The 22,409-nt window shown below is 35.4% G+C and overlaps 1 protein-coding gene across 1 annotated transcript in view; it reads left to right on the plus strand.

Moving 5' to 3' along the window:
* TBC1D22A (TBC1 domain family member 22A) overlaps positions 1-22,409 on the plus strand; it is a 186,038-nt gene that overhangs the window by 134,976 nt on the left and 28,653 nt on the right. Inside the window, exon 12 of the mRNA XM_082481944.1 lies at positions 16,627-16,722. Coding sequence (XP_082338070.1) covers positions 16,627-16,722 — 96 coding nt within the window. The remainder of the gene's footprint in view (positions 1-16,626; positions 16,723-22,409) is intronic.

Consider the following 22,409-nt stretch of genomic DNA (forward strand, 5'->3'; position numbering starts at 1 on the left):
TGCAACATTCTCGTTTTTCTTGTGACAAGAGACAGATTGAAGGCTTTGAATTTATTGCAGTATATTGAGCATTCTTTGCTTATAAACGAAGCAGATGGCTGAGATAAAATTGCAGACTCTTCTGTGGTTTAGTTTGGCTGAACATTTTTGAAACTAAAATACTTTGTGTCTGATTGTCTTTTCTTGCAGAGAGAAAGTATATGGGGAAAGATTACCTCAAATTCCCAGTCTCACTCCCTTTTTTTTTTTTTCCTGTTATGCTTGTTAAGAGATGATGGAAATAGAAGATGCAAAAACTTTGCAGGAAGTCTTTAATTTGCAAGAGGATAGTTCTTAACTACCTGTACTACCTCTGACAGGACCCTGGATACTCAGTAAAACCTCAGGTTGTCCTGAGCCTTGGAGGTAGGTTAACACAATTGCTCCTCTTTCACTTGAAGCCATTCCAGAAAGGTTTTTTGAATTGTTTAAAGGTTGTTTTTTATTAAATAGAATAAATAGGTTTTTTACTGGTCACAAAATTGTTTCTAGTTATGAGAGAGCAGAACTAAAAGGAGTTTGTAGGCAACTCTACATCTCTTCGATATATCTTTGTAGAGCGGGTTTGCTTCTAGGCTTGATTTCTAGCTTCGAGTGTCTGCGTTGGCAAATAGTGCAGTGCAATAGGAGTGGATCTGCGGAGAGAAAATCTACAATGCAAGCCATGATTCAGTACATAAAAGTGCGCAGGAATGTATTTCAAAAGAATGCTTGCAATCCAAACCAAAACACTGCAGTCGCTGTGCCCTTAATGACTTTCTGAATCCTCGCAAGCTCCTCGGAGCCTTCTCTGGCCTCTACAAGATTTCTTTCATCAAACTCTGTTTGCTTCCGGATCCTCTCATCAGTCTTTCTGGCTCTTTGCTGTAATTTTTCTTCTGGTCTCCGCTGTGGTCACTGGTACTTTTCTTCCTGGGTGTCCTCAGTTGCTCTGAATGGAAGCTCTTAAGGGATCTCACTTTTCCTCTGGAGACATCGCCCTCACCTCCTGGTGTCTCGTTTTTGGAAAGGAATATAACACACACAAACTGAAAACATGTATCAAACTGGCAATCTTTCACAATAGTCTTAAACTGGATCATCATAAATATCCATATAATTACTGTACACTGTATAGTATAACCTTTAATGTATATTCTATTATTTTTTGATGGATGACAATAATTAGACACTATCCTGTGATTTTTTTTTTTGTCCTTTATCTGTCTTTGAGAACAATGGCAATAATTCCATAGATTGTGTTGATACCACTGAATGAAAAACGTATTATGAAAAGTAATAAATGGAAATGATGCCTCCAACTTATATTTGCTCTGAATTTGTTTCTAATGGAACTTTTATGAAACGCAATAAATAGTATTGAAAGTGCAAGTTTTGTGTATTGACTTAGGAATAGTAATAATACCTTGAATAAGCTAAATTGATATAAAAAGCTATGCGGCAGGTTTTTTGCTATCTAGGCAGAAAAAAATAGTTTATTTTGGAGGGGAAATGTGGTCTAGTAGATAGGGCAATAGAGATAACAGTTGAAATGCCTGTGCTTTCTTACTTCTTCATTTAAATACTGTCATTCCTTTCCTCTTTTGCAAAGTTATGGATGAAAATTTCCAGATAATATCAAGAGTTTAGTGTTTTCTTTTCATAAATGGCGAACAGAATTTTTGAGTTTTCTATAAATTATTAAATACAAATCAGCTCAACAAAAACTGTATCTTCTGATTATCCTTTAATAAATTCTCATGTAGCCGAAAAAAATTCTTGTACATTGTGCTCAAATAGTTTTCCACAAAATTAACAGCAGCACTTTCATGATTGAGGCTTTAAGTTCTAATAGTCTTCCTGTTTGTTAATAAACAGGTTTTTCTTCTTTCTAACTAGATTCTTTGTGTGTTCATAGTAATTTATCAAACCTGTGGAAAAGCAGTGTGTTAGTGGGAAAACAAATCAATCTGTCCTTTCTGAAAGGTATAAACAACTTCTATTAATGATACTTTTTTTAAAGCTTAAATTGCAGACAGAGGAAAGTTGTCTCTTAGGTATGTTTTAACTTCATTTTAATATTTCAGGAAAAATTACTTTTACACCTGATTTTTTGATAAAACGTTTTCATAATTAAAAATAATTTTGTTGACATTTCCATAAGTTACAATTTGAAATACATTTTGTTGCATGATACTGTATCACTTTTTGAAGTTAAAATATTTAAGTGCAAACTAAGCATTTGTATGATTGCAGTATATTTTTATTTTGTTAAGTTTTGAGTGTGATTATTAATATAATCACTGAGTACCTGCTATGTAAATTAAGGATGTGGTAAAGAGGTTTTCGGTTTTCTGATTTTAGATTCCCTTCCCCTGTGGTGTTGAGTCCTGTTTCATTACACATGCCTTCTTGGTTTCTTTTATTCTAACTGGGCTATGACTTCTGAGTTGTTGTGTTGGGTTTTTTTCTTTTTGTTTTAAATTTTCTTTGTCTCTGGTCCTGTACCCTTTACGGCCACACAACTCTGCAGTCTGGATCCCTGTAGGCTCTCAGTGAGCAGTGCGTGACAACCTTTGCTTCCCGCCTGTTTCCATAGTAGCAGCACCTTGTCGTTTTTCAGAAATGAGTATTAATTTGGTTTATAGTTTAAGACCCCAGGGGTGCAGAGGCTTTTCACAGCCTTCTAAGACCAGCCACGCTTTATTGAGGTAGCACAAAAAATAAACAGCCCTAGAAATGTTCATGATAGAGCCCTCGCTGTCTGAAAGTTACGTGGCAAACGCAGATTCTTGAAAGGTGTCCAGGACCCATCTTCAGTAGCTCATCGCTAGTCCTGAGAACTGTAAAACTTCTAGAATCCGTTAATTGTTTGACGCCACTATTTCTATTCCTGGACAAGCAGTTTCTGCATGGCGCTGGGAGTCTCTTCAGTGTGTAAATCTTCAGTAGAACTTTACGTGAGCCGATTTCTTTGTTTTGCAGCTCATTTTGCAATGCACGTTGGTTGGTTAGAGCGTGTTTCTTCCAACTAATGGCACCGTACTGCCTCCATTTTGACTGGAATGAGCTACAGACATTGTCAGTATATGGTGAGCTTCATCTTTCCACAGAGCCATGATAACAAAGATGTTATACTGTAAGTTTTTGATACGACCCTGAAAAATAACATGTACAGAAAACAGTTTTCCAAAATGGTATTAGATGATCAGTATTGGCCATCATACATACTTTTTTTTTTTAAGTTATAGAAAATATAACCGCAGTAAATCTGTTCTATTTTTATTTAATTTTTCTACATCCTTTACTTTTTTGATATTAATTTAGGGTGTTTGACCATTGAGGAATACCAGTGTACACAAAGTAACTGGGGATAAGTAAGGTCTGTCAAAAATCTTGTAGCTCCATACCAAATGAAGCTGTAGTTTCAGCTTAAATGGTGTCAGAGATATTAAAACATTGGCATTGACTTAAATTTATGTTTGAACACACAGCTTGACATCCTTCTTTCCAACATTTTGGGGTGTATTGTAGTCAGATTTTAAAGCCTAAAAGTTCAGAGTCTTCAGTCTTCATTGCTAGAAGCAAAATCATGTGGGGAAAAAACTGTTTAATTTGAAAATATTATAAAGCTGAAGGGCAGATGCAGTAAAAAATTACATTTTTATGATACATTTGTCTATTAAATCTATTATTTTAGTTCCCAAGTTGGGTAGATAATATTTTGTTTGGTTTCTGTTGTAATTTTTTAGAGGCTGAATTGTTATTTTGCTAAATATTTGTTCCTTTCACACTAAGTTTCTTGATAAAATTCGATCTGAAGCCTGGAAGCATGATTTTTTTATGATTGTATTCTTGTCACTTGTTACAACTTAATAAAAGAGATTTGAAGGAAATTATATGGAAGTATAATTTATAATCACAGTGGGCACTCTTTTGAAGGCTTGAATAAAATAAATTGTGAAACGCTTCTGAAAATTTGCAGCAATGTTTAGGAATCTAATGCAGTATACAGTGCCCAGGTTGTTTCAGTAGGACTGGTATTGTGCTTTTAAATTGTTTGGTCAATAGTTCCTGATTAAGGAAATTGCAGAAGTACTATACTAGATGTTAACTGTGAATTTCAGCTGAAGAATCTGTGTTCAGCCAAAAAATTCAGCCAGAAAGCTTTCATTTGTATCAAACCTGTCCTCCCACTTTGAGCTGCTTAAGGCCGTAGAGGTACTGATTAGGGCACTCGTGCAGCTTTGTCATCTGTTGGAAGCATCTCAAGATACTGGTATTGAAGACTCAGCCCTTTAAATGTCAACAGGGATTAGTGGAGAGTTGCTCGCAAAAGCCGATGGAAAGAAAAAAGCAAGCCTTGTTTATTGACAGCAAAAAGAAATTTGAATAACTTAAACTTCAGACTCCGGTGATGTCATGTCAAATGGGAAAAACATGAAGCTGTACTGGTCACCGCAGACTGTCAGTAAGGAAGAAGGTGTTGTAGAGCAAGGGCTTTTCAAGCTACGCAGCTGTGCTGTATCTGTGATGGAGTAAGGTTGTCCAGAAAAAAAAACAAAACTGTGTTATTGATAATATTAGAATAATGTTAGTGTATGGTAATATCTTAAAATTTGCCTCACTTTCTGCCACTTTTTTCTTCATTTACACTGCTACAGGGTATTCTCGTAGAAGCTTTTCTTAACAAAGCAATTGCAATCTATACACTTAGGAAAGCATTGATGGTTAGTGTATGATACACCTGAGCTGGATAAAAGTATGAGTATTACTGTCTTGTAATTGCTCAGGGCTCTTCAGGGTCAAGACAGATCTTTCACTTCTCAGAGATGAGAGTAGTAGCATCAGAGTTAACCTCCAGAGAACCTTGATAAAGCAGATTGTGACTACCGTGTATAGTATTGCCATTCCCACCTTAAGGCTTTTGTTTCATGCTGCTGTCTTCCATCAGCGATCCGGTGTGAAGACTGATTATTAGTGCAGGCTTTGCCTTGGTGGTTCTGCTGTCCACCAGATTTTGGTTTTTAGCGTTTTGAGACGATTCAAAGCAAAGAGCTTACCTTGATTCAGTGGCCTCAGAGATATTTAAGTATTGAGCGGGTTGTGACATCCACTGAGGTGTTACCATCTTCAGAACAGTAGTGTCGTATACAGGAAATGTATTTGCTAAAATTAATGAAGTCAATTGTATTTAGTGGATTTAGTTTCTCATTCTCATCAGAGTTCAGCAAAGCTGCACCCACTCATCACTGTTACTGTATTTCTGTGCTAACCAGTTAGTCGATGGAAGTAGAAGTGGTCTGAAGAGTATTTTTTGGATTAGCTTGGTGAGTCTTTTGTATTAACTGTTTAGGTAAGAAGCAGCTTGTTTTATTCATCCAGACAAGATCAAGCTCCTGGCAATAGCTATCAAGTATCTAATGAATTTAATTAAAATACATGCGTTATTAACATTTCCAGCTGTGATATTGAGTGACTAGCAATTTTTGAATACTTGGAATGAGTACCGGTGGTGTGCTTTCAGTTGCTTTTGACATCAGCGCTTTTATAAACCCGCAGTTTTGCAGAATCCCGGCTATAAAGCCTGTGTGCTGGATGTAGCAGAAGAGCAGCTGTATAACGTTTTCAGATATTGTGCTTTTTCTTCTCTTTAATCAGTGAAGGTGCTGCTGCTTTCAGCAGCTGCCTACTTTCATTTCTGTGGCATTATTAGTATGTTATTTTTTATTGAACCTGAATGAAACGTAAAGCATGCAGGCCAAGGAATGTTGTTAAGCAGTCATCTGGTGACAAAAAGCTTGGTGCAATTATCTAATCGTCATCACGATATCATCATCACGAGACAAGATTGAACACTCAGCCAAATTGCCATCCCTGGGCAACACTGATTCAGATAGTGTTGCTCTGCAGGGAAGCAGTATTTTCATGAGTAAATGTTAAAAAGATTTTTGCAGGGCAACAAGAGGAGGAAAATACAGGGTCCAACTATTTCCTCGTCTCTAGAGGAGTACTGGTGATCAGAAAGTAAGGACTTTTTTTGCCAGTTTGTGGAATGTAATGCAGTTTAATGCTGAGAGAAGGGTATGAAAAAAGCTAGTGGTGTATCTTGAGTATCTTTATAATGGCTGTGCTAGAAACCTGGGTGCTGCTCTTGACTCTGTCATGACTAGACTCTGTCATGACTAAGTTTGGAAAGAGTAGCTTGGAAAACAGGAAAGGAAGGCAATAGCTCGTGCTTATTACTAAATGCCATTTTGGTGTTTCTCTTTCCACTTCCACTTCCACTTATCTTCTTAGTCAACAAAACCACCTGTTAGAAAACATGTGACTGAATGTGATACAGGTTCATTCTCAGTTCTTATGGTGCGCTCCTTGAAAGAATGAAAATGTCATTGGAATAGTTTGCTTGCAAATCTAGTTGTTGTTATTATTAAGAAGAAAACAGGTCTTTCTTAGACCGCACAATGTTTTGGTATAAATGTCATTTTATGTTCAGAATCTAACAGGAAATCTTCGCAGAACACTTACATGTTGCACTGATGTAGTCATCCCTTCCCTTCACAGATGTGGGAATTTGAAGATCGTAGAGTTTCTGTTCACTGGACAAGAATTCAGTAATGTCTTTATTGCAGTACTTCATACACTTTACCCAAATGACCAGTAATATTTCATTTAAGCATTGATTGCAATCAAAATACCAACTTTTGTCCAAAAAAGAACACGTATAGGCCTCCATATCTGGAATTGGCGTTATGTGGCCTAAAACATACTCAGTGAGAGGATGTCTTTGAATTACATGTTGGCAGTGTGTCAGTATGCATATTCTTGTTATTTGCCGAGAAGTTGAAATAAGCAATAGTAGCGTTTAATACTGTTATTTAGATGTTGGTTTTGTCTTTTAGTGTAAATGTGATATGTATTTGTACAGTTATTTAAATGATTTTTTTTCAGTTTTGAAGTGTTAAGCTAACACTTCACTTTTTATGGGTCTGCATTGAATAATTAATTAAATAACATTTATTAAAGCTAATAACACAATAAGCTAAAGCAAATTAATCAAACAATTATACAACTATTATATAACTATTTTGGTATCTTTGAAATCCAGGGACTAAAAGCTCCAGTGGTTGTCTCGAGCATGGATTATGTATTTCAGCAAAATGAGATAACCGATGAATATCTGCAGAAAAGGATATCATTGTGCTCTTTTTAATAAACTAACAATTTTGTACAAAAATATCAGCAGTGCCATTGTTTAGAATAAAGGGATACATCTAAATGAGGCCAGTGCTGAAATTGTATTTAAACAATGCTGACAGTTCTTCTATTGTGTCCATTAATTAATTTCCCAGCATAAAGTTTCTCTGGGAATGAACTGCAAAAATAATTAAAATGATACATGAGGTAAACAGTTTAGAAATTCAAAAGGTGAAATAGGGAATTAGTTTAGTAAATATTAGTCATAGTGCTTATTTGTGCTCATTTGCCTTTTAAAAGCAGGTTACTGAGGAAGTATTATCTGGTTTTGATTTACATGATCTGCGAAAGTTCTGCTCGCAGGTGGCAAAGTTGCCACATTCTTTTTGAATCAGTGGTGCCCGTCCTTGTTTCAAATCAGTAGTCTGCTTAAAGCAGGTTAACGTTTACGTAAAAGTATTTTGCCTTACAGCAAAGTTCTTCATAATTAAATCAGTTGCAGCATATTTTTACTAATGATCTGGATTTAGTTTGTGCTTTGTAATGTGAATCATCTTTAAGTAGAATTCTGTGAATAAAATCAGTTTTGGTTTTGGCGTGACACAGCTTTGCTTTTTTCTGCTGCATTTTTGTCCAACTAATTGGTGTCAAGTCACTACTTGAGAAGGAATTTAAATGTTTAAGTTCAAATTAAATTAGTGATTTCAGGTGGAATGAATAGAGTCTTAATTAGAAGGAAACTTCAAAACAAATTTATTTCCAGCTGGACAACCATGTCTGAATAATGGAAGCCCAACTTTAAGCCTAGCTTAAAAGAAAAGAAGTCTTTGCAATAAATATTCTTTCCATCATTGAATGTAGATGAAACAAAGATGCAATTAAAATTGTGGTATCCCAGATGTGCATGCCTTTGAAAATATTTTGTCTGGACGTTTTCACTCAAATCTGCCACATAACCTATTAAAAAAGCAAATAGTCTGCACCTTTTAGAAAGTGTTTTCTTCAACTTCACCTGTGCTGGAGGACGCAACTAGTCTATCACTTTTGGGTTTGTCCTCATCTTAACTGCTCCTCAGCCTTTCCATAACAACTCATCCAGTACTTCCATAACTTCTGTCATGCAAGATGGATTTTAAGTTGTGGTGGGGCACAACTGAGTAAATTAAAGATGCAGAATGAATTTTCTGGGAAATAGCTAGAGAGACTTTTCAAGCATGCGTAAGTTTATGAAACGACTGTTGGTAGTGTAGATCTTCTCATATCCTCTTACAGCTTGTGTGATCTGATGGCCTAAGCCTTTTCCTGGGGAAAATACTCAGGACTAAGGGGTGTAGGGAAGCACAGGCTTCAGCTTTATACTCATGCAAGAGAGAAAATACATTGCGTGCTTGTGTTTCATGCTCTTAGAGGAAGTAAGGGACATAATGATGCTCAGTGTTAATTACATAGAGATTCTCTACTTTAAGTCATTACACTGTGCCATAGCTTGGTAAGATAATTAGGAACTATATTAATGGGTCTAACCAAAATACTTTGTTCTTTAATACGTTAACTATGGTAAACAAAAGAAAATATAGCTGTAAGTAATCAGCCACTTTCTGAAACCTAAACAGTATAAATTACCCACTGTTATTGATGAAGACTTGTAATGTTATGTGGCTGTTTTTTGTTAATGCACTGAAACCAGTCTGGAGTAGTGCCATTAGTTCTTGCTGCTAGTCCTGCTGTTCTCATCTCCAAACAAGTTAGGAGTTTTTGCTCTTAAATACTTATACGGAAGAAAAACTTGCAGAAAGTAGTTTTTTTTTTTTTTTACTAGAGGAGCTATGAATACGTATATTAGATCGGAGTTTTATACCTCATTCCGTGCCATTATGTTGTTTGTTGTTAGCTAAAATCGCAGAGATTGATTATCTCTGTTAGAATTCATGCTCATATTGCCGCGTCCCTGTTCTTGCCATGTTGTGCCTAGCCATAACTGGGAGGTAAAGTGGAAGTTGTTTGCCGTCTGCTTTGTAAAAATTCAAAGCAGCAAATGAAGTCATATTTTCTCCAGTAAGTACAAAGAACAACTAACGGTCACTTTTCACTGCGGATGAGGAGAGGCTTATTAACATGGGAAATTACAGAAAAGAAATCAGTAAGCTTTCCGATAGTTTCAGTATGCATAATTCTTCCATATATACCTAGGTTGGTAATAAGTGTTGCAAAATGTAATCGTTCTCCCTCTGTAGAGATCAGCGTCACCTTGCATTTGTATCGAAGGTGTTCTCCAAAACTGCCTTACTCCACTTTCCTCTGTAAATACCCAATTCAGCAAGAAAGGACTGTAAGGGGATTGCATGAGAAGTTCCATTCCTTTGCTAAGATCTAGCGACTTCCCTGCATGTGAAGGTAATAAACCACCACTCATGAGGAGAAAAATAACTATAAAAGAAAAACACATTTCAGTATGTGAAGGTACTTAATCGAGGAAGAATCCGCTTGACATCCTAGTCACGATGAACTCTAAAAATTTCATGGTGAACTCTTTAAATGAACCAAATGAGAAACATTGCATTTTTTTCACCACAGTTTATTCTGGAAAAGCTAGGGCAAAAAAGTCAAATACTTGAACTTAGTTATTTTTTATTCTATTTGAATTGAACGTATTTCCAAGTGAAGGAGACAGTAATTTAAGCTCTGTTCTCAAAATACAAGCGTATGTGGAAATTTATGTGGAAGATGCTTCTTAAAATGAAATTGTTACTGGGAGACTAGATAAATCAAGTAAATAGTAATTATCAATCACGTCCATTTATATTTGATACTGATTAATAGTCTTACCATGAATTTTGCAGGCCATATGAAGCATTCTAACAGAGCAAGACATTGATCCAAAAAAATTCTAGCAATGGTCTGTGCTCCTTGTGGCTGGGATTTCGCAGCAAAGGTTTATATCGCACGACATCTTTTGGGAACTGCTGCCAGGTTGTTGTTGACTGGATCAGAGGCCAACTACTAAAATGTTACGAAAGGTGACTTTCACCTAGTTTTCAGCATAAATCTGCCAAATCTAACAGAACATTGTAAAATAAACAATTTTTTTCCTGGCAGGAATAGGAAATGTGAACACAGTTCTTGTAAAGTTCTCTATAAGGGTCTTACAATGAGCACTAAGGGTTGAGATAATAATTTTTGCATGGTGTTTTGGCTGTGCCGGATACTTCTAGCTTGCTGTTATGACCTGAAAATGTTGGTTTCCATTACAGATTTTAAAGTGCTATGAAATGTGTTTGGATCAGATTTGTTTTTAATGCAAAGATCAAACCAACCCATAAATTTTCATATTTATTGATGGATTTTTGCATTAGAAACAGTTACTTAAGGGCCTTACCTGTAAGTAAGGTTGTTTTTTGGTTTGTTTGTTTTTGTGTTTTTTTTTTTAAGCATAAATGATCCAAATTTGTTGCTGTGTTTATTGTCAGATTAGATTCAGTTTAGACAAGTACTGTTGGTCACTTACTCCTTATAGGATCATGCCTTTGGGAATAGTCATGGTGAAACAAAAAAAAAAAGATAGAAGACAATCCAAAATGTACTAACTCAATAAAATTAAATGTTTCTAAGAGGTATTTTTATGTATGACTGTAAAATACTTTTAAACATGTAGCATGACTAAAATTTAAAGTTTTAGCACCACAGAATAATCAAAATTTCATTATGTAACTGACTAAAACTGACAGGCAGGAGAAGGTTATGATCCTACATGAGTTGGTAGGCTGCTGTGATGAAGTACAATGAAATATAATGAAAATAGTTGCAATCCTTGAAGTGTTCCATTATCTTTTCGGATGACAAGATTTAGGTGACTTCAATAGCGTTCTCTAAACTTGATCATAATATTCTTTCACCATGGGTAAATATGACATTTTAAGAAAGTGTTGTCATGATTTTTGTAGTGAGAAATTACACCTTGCAAAGCGTTAAGAGCCAGTGAACATATGTACCTGGATGATGTAGCCAAAACCAGTGAAGAAGGTTCTTCGCTAAAAGTTATTAAAGAAAAAACACAGCTGTGGAATTAAAGGGAATGCCCTTGTATGGATAATAACTGTCTGAAGGATAGAAAACAGATGGTAGGCAGGTTTCAAAATTAAAGGAAATCACATGTAATTCTTTTACAATTTGTGATGAGGTCTTAGCTGTTCCTGCTGAAGTTATGGGAAAACGGATACTGGAGTGAGACTGCAAAGTTTGCTGACAACACCACATTACTGAGAACAGTAAAAGTGAGAAGATGACAGGAAGGAGTTGCAGGACTTCGTGTTGCTATAAACAACCAGGCAGTAAATAACAGGTTAAATTCCATGTGGACAAATATAAAGTGTTAGTGTGCGTGTTTGGAACAATCCTAACTTTACCAGTATAACTATGGGCTTCAAGTTAGTTTTCTACGCTCATGCGCACGAGGAAAAGATGAGCTCAGGAGCAGTCAAGAAAGAAAAATCAACAGCTAGGAATTGCTGGGAAAGGAAAGGACAACAAAATATCTTTATGCAGCTGTGAGAATTATGTTCTTTCTGCATCTTACATGCTGTATACAGTTGGGACATTATTTCAAAATCAGAAAAGTACAAGAAAGGATGCTTAAGAAGGCTGAGCAAAGATAGGGGAATGGTGGAATAGACAAAAAAATTCTAGTCTGCAAAAGAGAAGGAAAAATGAAAGTACTGAAGAAAGTGAATAGGAAGTGATTGTTCATCCTCTCTTTCAATGCGATAACTGAAGAGCTTTGAATGAAACTAGCAGGTGTTGGGTTTAAAACAGGCTATATAGCACACGCTTGTGTATTGGAATTCTTTGCCGAAGGACTTTGCGATAACCAAAAAAGCTTACAGTTGCGAAAAGCTTTGCACAGATAAGTAAAGACAAATCCATTAACAACTATTAAGTGGACATATTGTACAGCTTGTGTAAGGACATCTCTGAACACAAAATCGTTGAAAGTTGGAAGAGTGTTCTGGGGAGGTACTGCTATATGCTTGCACTCTTATACTCGTAGTTATCTGCTGTTGGTCGTTCCTGGTGGCAGGGTAATTACACTGATGGACTTCTCCGTGGTGTGCTCGTGCTGTGTTTCTTCTCAGACTGCAACTGAGTCTATTTTGACAGTGGATTGAGTCAGAGCTCCTGGCTGATGGAAAAGGCAAATCTTGGAGGAGCAGCCATAGCATTGCACTTTCCATGATGAATGGAAATGCTTTCTCTTTTTCTGCCATAGATTGCTTGGATAATTTTGGAAGAATTGCTTAAACCTCTTTACAGCTAAACTATATCCTCTTTGTAATGTAGTAAAAATGGAGAGGCTAAAAGTTGCTTTACTCATCTGTAATCACAAAGTGTTTGGAAGTCCTTGTGTCTGAGCCATTATTTGAGTGTGAGATGTGGTTTAATACCTAACCCTGGCACAGTTTCATAGCTTTAATCATTTTGAGTACTTCAAAAATAATCACCTATTGTATTTACTCTATCAACAAATATAATACCATGAGATATTACCCTCCCTAAATGCTGAAATCTCCAGGGTATGGGAAGCAGGTTAGACTAATCGTTGACTAGACAATAATCAGTCTAGTCATACAACAAAATTTGCATTCTTTCAGTGATTGTCTAATTCGAGAAGTTTGGGGAGTGCACTATGAAGAATGCCTTTCATTTCAGCTGCAGAGGAGATCCAGCATTTGCAGGGCAGTGAGATATTTGTGATGTTAACAATCTAAATGATTTTTATTGATAATGACAGATGGTTCTTAGATAATGTGCTCTGAGTTGTCTGTAATATGTTCAGAATAAGTCTTCTGGAAGGCTGTACATCTGTCTTGAGATCTTTTGCTAAAATATTTAAATCAAGGTCATTGTTTATATTTGATTTTAAATAGCTTTTAGCTGGTAGTCTGCATTTCTGTACATTTAGAGATCAAACTGTTTGTAACTTCAAACGCTACAAATGGAAAAGTATAATAGGTAGCAGGTGTTAGAAAAGGCAATTATGCATTAGCTGTTTTACTCAATTTCCAAAACTGTCTAAAACTATCCATTGGAAATACTTTGTAGCCTAGACTTATTTCTGAAGCATGGTGAATTTTTAAATCTATAGGGGGATATGCCTTTTTTTCTCTAATGAATTGCATATTTAAACCTATTTGGTTTCATTTAAAAGAGCTGAAGAAAATTGTATTGGGAAAAAAAAAGGTTGAACAGAAAAATCTCAAGAAAAAGTACAGGTTCTTATATACTTCCAGATATTTTTTTCTGCAATTCCTCAAAAACATTTTCAGTTTCCAGTATGGCAGTTTTGTTTTTTTGGTTTTTTTTTTTTTTTTGCTTTTAACTTTTTTTTTAAGCCACTTATCTCAACTTTCTGGCTGTGGAAGAATTTTCTTTATTATGTGATAATAGAGTGAATTCTTGGGCTTAAAATCAGAATGTTAGGTTACTATTGGAAGAAAGAATACTCTGATGATCTAATTTGACTTCCTAGGCAATATTGCTTTGTGAGTCAATGTAAGAGAGGGCAAAATAAACAATTTTGCCAACAGCTACTGCAAATTGACTTTGAAAGTTAAAATGCTGCTTTCAGACAGATTCCTTTAATCCTGCCCCCTTCTCCCCTATGCTTGTCAAGAGCTTGTATAATGTCGGAGGAGGAATTAGTATATATTAATACCAAACCAAGTTCCTTTCAGTTCCCTCTTTCTTGCTCACGTCATGTAATTAAAGAAATGTAAACTTTTATTATATTCAGATAGGATAACAAAGAATGCAGTACATAAAATGTCCTGATTAATAATTATAATTTTAAATTAAATTTTTCTACTTACAGACTATTCAGTCTTCCTACTTCTTCATCTGCAAAAATAGTCGTCTTCTTTCTTGTCTCTTTCCTTTACCTGTTCTGCAATCTCAGTCCAGCTTTATTTGCCTCCATCCCGTAACAATTGTTTTTCTTCTTCCCCGCTTTCCTGTTTGATTGCAAATGCTCAGGCTGGTGCCATGCTCTTCAGTTATCCCTTCTTTGAAGTAGATCTAAACACAGATCATGGTTCTCCAGGTAATGGTGAACTGAGCTGGTTCTTACTATGCCAGAAAGTCTTCATCAGTGACAGCACATACTTCAGAGCAGGCTTCTGGGAAACGTGTTGATGTTTTCTTCTACAGACTGTTGACTTAGTCTTAAACACAGCCTGTTTTCACTGGACATCAGTGCACTGTTTGCCTTTCAAATTTGAAGGTAGTTTATCACTTTTATGAGATTATGTTGTGTATTCCAAGATAATAGAAACTTTTAATGTATGGTTAAAGGCTGATACTTGAAAGGACATTTTTTAAATTCACATTAAAAATGAGAAATTGCTTGCAGTTCAGTGCTGAGAAAAAAATAGACCACAAGTACTGTTTCTGTACTTAATTTTAAAAAATTTTAAAATTTAAAAATATTTTTTCTTATTTTAGAGATGAAAGTGTTATAAAAGACTATCAAAGGCTGAATTTAAAAAAAAATACTGCATGTTCTGTAAATTTATTTACACAATAAAGTAGGAAGACGGTTGTTTTCTTAGAATTGGCTTTCTGCATTTTTGAGAGTTGTGTTTGATTATTTAAATATTGCCATAATAGCATCTGATATGAAAAGTAGTAGCAGCACTTTGCTTACAAGTATGTCTTCTTGAGATACCATTTTATGCTTTTACATATGCTAACTTTCCATCCCAAGAGAAATGCCAACAATAAAGGAACAGACATGGATTTTTCAGGAGGATGGTAGTCAGTACATGATTCTGTAAAACTAACTTTAATATTGTAAATTGGACTTTACTTGAATTTTTCTGATTAAGACAAACTCTAGAGAGAAGTCTAGTTAAAATTACCATATGCTTTGTCTGTCCTGGGATTTTACAATGTTATTCAAGTCATGTTATTCACGTAGAGTGTTTGCCTAGAGTAGGAAAAATGTCACAGGATTTTATAATCAGAATCTTACTTTTCTGGTTCCAAAATTAACTAATTCGTATTTACAGTTCCAACTAGGCTTTTAAACTTAAAACTTCTCTGCAGATAATTGTCATTACCTCTTTTCTTGACTTTTACCAATTTGCTGGACAGGATGATCTGTAGTTTCTGTAGCTGATAACATGGTGTTTGTGCCAACCCCATATACACTTCTGTCAGTCAAGGGCAGAGGAGAAGGAAAAGTAGGAGGAGGAGAATGAAAAGTAGGAGGAAGAGATTATTTTTCCTTCTCCACTTGTGATAGCAGTGAGGTTACGTTATTGGACTGTTACAAATGTTATGTAGAATGTTTCGATTACCGTGCTTTTCTAGGTTAAATAGCAATAAAATAGAATTTTTTTGTCATGTTATGTTTTACATAAGAAACTGTTTCACTTCACTTTACTCGAGCAGAACACTGTATTTTTCTAAAGAGTAAACTGCAGTTTCGAAATGACCAATAGAGAATATGAAAAAAATTGCTATACTTCTAAAGCTCTACAGTTAGATCATATAAATGATTTAGATATCATTTAGTATCCCTACCTTTGTCCGAGTATGTAGCTTAATTTCATAATTATTGTTTTTAAATGTTATTTTAATGAGATTTTACGTAGCATTAGTTCACAGTCATCACATTGGTAATTAAATATCATAATTATTTTTTCAGTTCTCAGTGGTATAGAAAATAAAATATAGGATTAATTTGGTAATACAAGAAAACTTAGTGAAGTCTTTTAGAAGTAGGATCACAGATTTTTCCAAACTCTTTGGTATATGTATAAAATCTTAATTTCTAGGGGGAGTTTTATAAAGTGACTAAATCTGCTGACTTGAACTAGAACGGAAGGCTGCAGGTCTGAATACAAATCTGAGTTGTGAATGCTTTGTGTTACAATTAGTAGATTTTTTTTCCTTTAGTAAACATCTCTAATTCAGTCAAATATAGGCCAAGTTGTGTATTTTAAAAACGCTTAATAATTCCCTATAGCAGAATTTATAATGAAGAAGTGACTACGAGTAGTAGAGTTTGCTCTTAATAATGGAGACGAGGCATATCTTCATGCCACAGTGTTGAGCTAGACAGTACGGTATTACATGCCAAATATAAGCTAATGGATAACATCAGAAATGGAAAACACATCTGTGAAGAATGAATTTAAATATGAGAAATACCTCCCCTTAATTCCTGTTACAGATAATAGCTGTGAATACGTTTGGCATACGTGAAATGCAAACATGTTTGTGATACAAAGAGCGAGATATTTATTTGGCATTTGTAGTTAGTAGTGAATGCCATAAAAATACACTAGGGTATGTGGTGATCAAAAGTATTATTTGTGTATTGAAAGGATGATATATTTTTATTTTTTCTAGTCTGAACCAGAGGGTTTTTCTCACTTCCACTTGTACGTCTGTGCTGCCTTCCTTGTCAGGTGGAGGAAAGAGATCCTGGAAGAGAAAGATTTTCAAGTAAGTGAAGGGGATATTTTTCAAGCACAGGGTGGTGTTTATTAAGTTTAGCTTCCTAGCGTTACTTGGGGATGAATTTATGACGAGATGGTAGCAGTTGCAGCAAGACTGACGGTGTCTGACTGTTAGAGTCGCTCCAAAACTGTTAGACCTGAAGTGATGGACTGTAAGCAGTAGGAGATGTATTTTCTTTGTCCACGCTGGAAAAAAAATGCTATTTTAACTGAGGCAGGCTTTCAGATGACTTCTGGAGGTACAGTTACAGGTAGAGCCTTGGTATTTCACAAAGAGATTTTCTGAAAAGGTGACTCGATTATCTTTTTTGATCTTAAATTCATCACCGGAGTTATTTATCTATAATTTCTCATCTGTATAATATAACAGCACACTCTAACAAGTTGATGTTCATTCTTTCAAAAAAGCTAGGCAAGCAGGTTTTTAAAATACGGACTCTGTTTTTCAGCAGGAAATAAAAGGGCTGTAAGAGTATTTACTTCAGGTCCCTACATTTCAAAACCTTACATTTTTCCAGCAAAGAGCATATCAGGGAGTTGTTTGGAATGGGATTTGAATGTGGTAAATAGGCGAATCATTTGCATACCCGTGTAGAAGTTCAGTTATGTGTGTGAACTGGTGACAGTTCACTTTCACAGAAACATTTTATATTGAATTTTACCCTATGATACATGTGCAATGCCTGAAAGGCCTTAAAGTCCTGTTTACAGGCTGACTGTAAACAAACCGCGCTGCAAAGCCCCCGCTGTTGCCTGCCCCAGGGAAATGGCCCGTTACCAGCTTACTTTCTCTCCATCTGACTGAACTCCGTTGCCCTGTACAAATGAACCATTGTGTAAATTTGCGTATCACTTCAATCTGTTTTATCTTTCTTCATAAAACGATTGATTCCGAACACTTTAACTGTCGTTGCCTATATTCGCAATAAATAAATGCCTAAGGGCACAACATAACAACTTTAATTTATACTACCTGCTAACACTGTCAGATTTTCTCAATTTATGGTATTTTGTCCAAAAACTACTTTAATGTTGGCGCCCATGCCTCTCAACTACAATTGTTCACTGTTAATCCTTCCTATTAAATTTTTCCTGTTGATTTCCTGCACCAAAGTTCGTAATTTTCCCCTCTCTACTGAATCTATTACAACTATGTTTAAAGTAAATAATAATCCCAAGGTATAGTACCATGAAGTTTTGTTTTGTTCTCCTTATATATGCAGATTTCTTTACTTACTTAATAATTAAGGTATTTCTTTGTGGTGCGATTACTTTATAGGCTATGTAAACTACACCATAAAGTACATAAATCAGGAACATACTGGAACACATTTATCAGACTGCTTTAGCTTGCTTACAACATAGAAATGCAATTAGGAATTTTGAGGATCTCTCGGCTAGTGCTAGTTTTATCACTATCAAGTGTTATCACTTAAAGGCTTGGCCACCTTTATTGTGTACCATGACCTTTTAAAATGACTAAACTAAAGTGTTACCAGTTTTCCAAATGATACTTTTCTCCCACAGGCAAGAATAACATCCATTATTCTTCCGCTTTGTTAATAATAGTTGTAGACCATTGCCTATTCTTCTAAGTAGTAGTCATTTAAACTACATTGGAAAATTGGGAAGTTCAGTATATGCTGTTGGAGTACTCTGATTGCATTAAATTCACAAGATTGAGAAGTCACAGCTATAGTACATTTTGTAGTGAAATTTTTTGTTCTATAGACTGTAGCAAGAATCATCAGAACGTGCATCCAGTCATGTCTCTTGCACATAGTGTGTGTTGTATTTGTTTTTCTGCATATGACAGAGATAAGGGAAGTCTCTCCTAATCATCAGTCAGAGGAGCTGGTTCTTTAGTACTAGCTGTGAAAACTCGTGCTCTTCTTTTACATGTCTGTTTGACCTCTTTCAGTAGAATTAAAAAACTTACAGGAATTTTAAGGCAGAACAATGTCCCCAGAGCGTCAGGTGTGGTGATATGCCGGGTGAGACACTGAGCGGGTTTTGAATCAAAGTTTTAAAGGACTTGGTTATGCAATACTTTTTTCTTACTATTTGATGAAGTATATGATTAGTAATGTTACAGACAGGACAATGACAGAACATAATCTTTGCTCTGAAGAGGTCTGTTTCCATTCTTATAAGTATGTATTGCTGCAATCTAAGCAATCAGTAAAAGTATGATGTTTATTCTTCCTCATGTGAACAGATTAATTAATAGCCTTATATACCAAATATTCAGCCCTCCATGATAATAATTCCTTTTTACAGACAGCATGTGTGTGTGTGGTTGTTGTTTGGGGTTTTTGTTGTGTATTGTTGTGTAGCAGAGAAAGAAATTTTGCAATGAAAGGAGTTAGGCTGGCTGGACTACAGAGTGATACAACTTGAAAACTACTTGGTGTTTGGCTTACATCTGTAGAATTAAATATTATGATGTCAACCACAGTAAGTTTGGATGAGGGAAATAGAGGAAGAAATTAATGTTTCAACTCAGGTCTCGAAATGTTCAAATAATCATGTGTATATATTATATGTATATATTGTATGTATACATGTATAGAAATAAAAAATATATATAAACTTGTAACAGAAGCATATAAAATTGTGTTGATGCTAATCCCATATTTTTCGTGCTTGAAAGAAAGTAACAAAATAATTTTCTCACTGTAAGATGATAATCGAGTCATGATAGAAATTGTCTTCATTTTAATCTATTTGAACAAGTTGTTCTCACTTAGTCTATTGGTCAAGTATAAGATACGAATGTAGACCTCCTCTAAATCATGAGATTGCAGGTTAACGTAAGTTTTAGCAACAGACAAGTGAGGAGAAAGCTGATGCTTTATATGTAAATCTAGAGAAATTTACAACGTTATTTGTAGAAGTTATCTCATGTTTCTGCCTTATGAAAACTGGGAACTCTTGACTTTCCACAGATTATTTCAGGCCACTTGTCCATTCCATGTCCTTATAAATTGTTCCTATCTGACTGCTGTAAAATACAGTACACTGGAGAACCAAGGACAATTATTTCAAAATGTGGTGTCCCAAGAGAAAACATTTGATTTTAGGAAGCTGGGGCGGGGGGAAATGTCAAATGTGTTTGTTTCAGTAGGAGTTTATAGTTGCTTACATTTTGTCCCGCTAAATAAAGGTATCAGTAACCTTTATAGTAAGCTCTGATCCCATTTTGAAATTTGCTATTTAATGCAATGAGCTATGCAATGCAACGTTATGTAATGAGGGCAAAAATTATTACATGCAATTTTCAGCTTTCACTTTTTGATAGCAGTGAAACTATATCAATATGTTTTCAGGTGGGCATTTTAAATGTTTCATTCCCATGTATAATACAAAGATTAATATTATTGAAAAGAATGATAGTTGTTTAGTAATAGCTAGAGCTTGTTATTCTCTCATGGTTATCACTTCGAGAGAGTCCGCTTTACCTACACAGGATGCTCCACAAGCCCGGGTATAGAAAGGTGGTTTGGGTACCTCTAGCTCTATTCATACCTCAGATTAGCAGTTTGCACTTCACATGTGGGGGAACAGAGGGCACAATGGGCAGACCGTAAATGGAAGACCTTTTATTCCTGGCTCAGATTTTCCTTCGTAACTGATATGTTGTTTTATAGGATCGAACGGGTCATTCTTGGCTTATGATATTTCTGTCAATGCTATAGATGTTCTGTCTTAATTCACTGGTTCCATATTAGTGCCAGATTAAAAAGAAAAAAAAAGCAGTAAATTTAATATAGATAAAAATACAATATTTTTTATAATGTAATAATGACTGACTTGCGATGTGAATGCAAAATGTGAAATTCATTTAATTTCTATTAAGGTTAAGTAATTAAAGATGCAAGTAATGAAGACCTTTCTATTCATCAGCATGTCTTAGACTTTTGACTTGTTGTTATTCATTTTCTTAACTACAGCCAGAGTTGCAGAATTCTCCTGAATTCTTGAGAGGTATGAATGGTTGATGCTGTTAAGTGATAAAGTATTCAAGCATGATTTTGAGCATACTTATAATTAAAATATTAATCGAAAATATGGCTGTTGAGTTTAATGGTGTTGTGTACAGTGTATCTGAAAGATTTTTAAGGAAACGGGACTTCAGGGACTAGTTTCAGCTGTCAAACTGAATATAAGCTAGACGTAGTGTTGGACTCATACTGGTTTAACTGTTAGATATTACAGATTTAGTCCAAATTTTCAGTTTGAGTAAGTTATCATTTTGTTGACATATCTGAGCTATAAAAATGTATTCGACATGTTGTGGTAAGGAATCTGTCTTGCAGATTTTTTTCTTCATGATTCTAAGATACAGGCTTTTCTGTCTGTCTACCAGACATTTTCTCCCAGGCTGTCATCAGCTCACGTCTTTATTGCTGCAATGTCCTTTTCGTTGGCTTTGACAAATGCATTTTTGCTTCATTTATATTCATCCAGGCAGCAGAGAAGCTGTAAAGACCATTTTTCAGTCCATCATTTTTTCTTGCTTTGCTTCTTCTTTAGCTCCCTTTCCTTTATAGCACCAAGGAAAACTTAGACACTTTCTCTTTCAAGGCCTTTAATGGACTAATACCAACGCCTTACATGTCATCTCAGATTCAGTGTTCAGATGCTGACTGCTAGTTTATCAGCCAGTGATGACAGCCTCATCACGCACCTGAGCTCACAAGAAAGCAGGTGTGCTGTTTCCCGGGGTCACCATCTTACTTAAATGGAGCACCTAACGCAGACACCCCGTTACTTTCCTCTAAATTGTTATGTAAGATCTGTTTTTCTGCACTACCCAGAATAGATTTGACAGGTAGGCCTGAGTCTGTTAATAGCACTTACATGTTGACTAGTTTTGTGTTGGTTCTTTTAAGTTTTCTGTGAATTTGTTGTCTCTTGTTTTACACTTGAGCCATCATATCTTTGGGGTAGTGACTGCCCTATATTCTGCTTTATGTAATCTTTAAAATAATGATTCTTTAATCATTAATTTATGCAAATCCTAACGAGTAAGTCTCATTGACCTCATGACCAAAATGAATGTCTGCATAATTTATCCTATTAAAATCTAGATTTTTTTCAAATGTTTATTTATGGTGAAGTATTACAAGCTAATATTAGTTCAAATGATAATGTGAACCACCCATCTTACTACCTCATATGATCAATAATATTTTAAGGAAATTAAGGTTATTGTTCTTACTTGTGTAAATGTTCATGCCTTATAAAGTTGTTGTCAGGTTTATTCTTAGATTACATTTTAGAGTTTGTATAGGTTGGTTTTAAGATGGATGTCTGTTTCGGAGGATAGTGAAACATTTCACAGTGCCTGCATTTGAATGAAAGTCAGATACAGGGTGACTTTGAAGTGCATCTTTAGCTTAGTGATGGAGTGAGCACTGTTTTGCCTTTCCTTCCCTCTTTAATAATCACAATTAGAATCAACGCAGGGTTAGAAGGTTCACTACTACCTACCATTCTTTTTAAATCTCAGCTCACTTGAACACTTTGCTTCCTTCTTTCCCGTAAGAGTAGAGAAGGCCCAGGTTAACGCCTCCTGATTTGTGATAAGAATACACTACTGATATTTCAAGTCTCATTTAGCACATGAGCTTGCCCTTTAGTCTTTTTCCTCACATTTGTCAGCATTTT

The sequence above is a fragment of the Vanellus vanellus genome (assembly GCF_965231255.1).
Source record: "Vanellus vanellus genome assembly, chromosome: 1".
NCBI classification, from domain to species: domain Eukaryota; kingdom Metazoa; phylum Chordata; class Aves; order Charadriiformes; family Charadriidae; genus Vanellus; species Vanellus vanellus.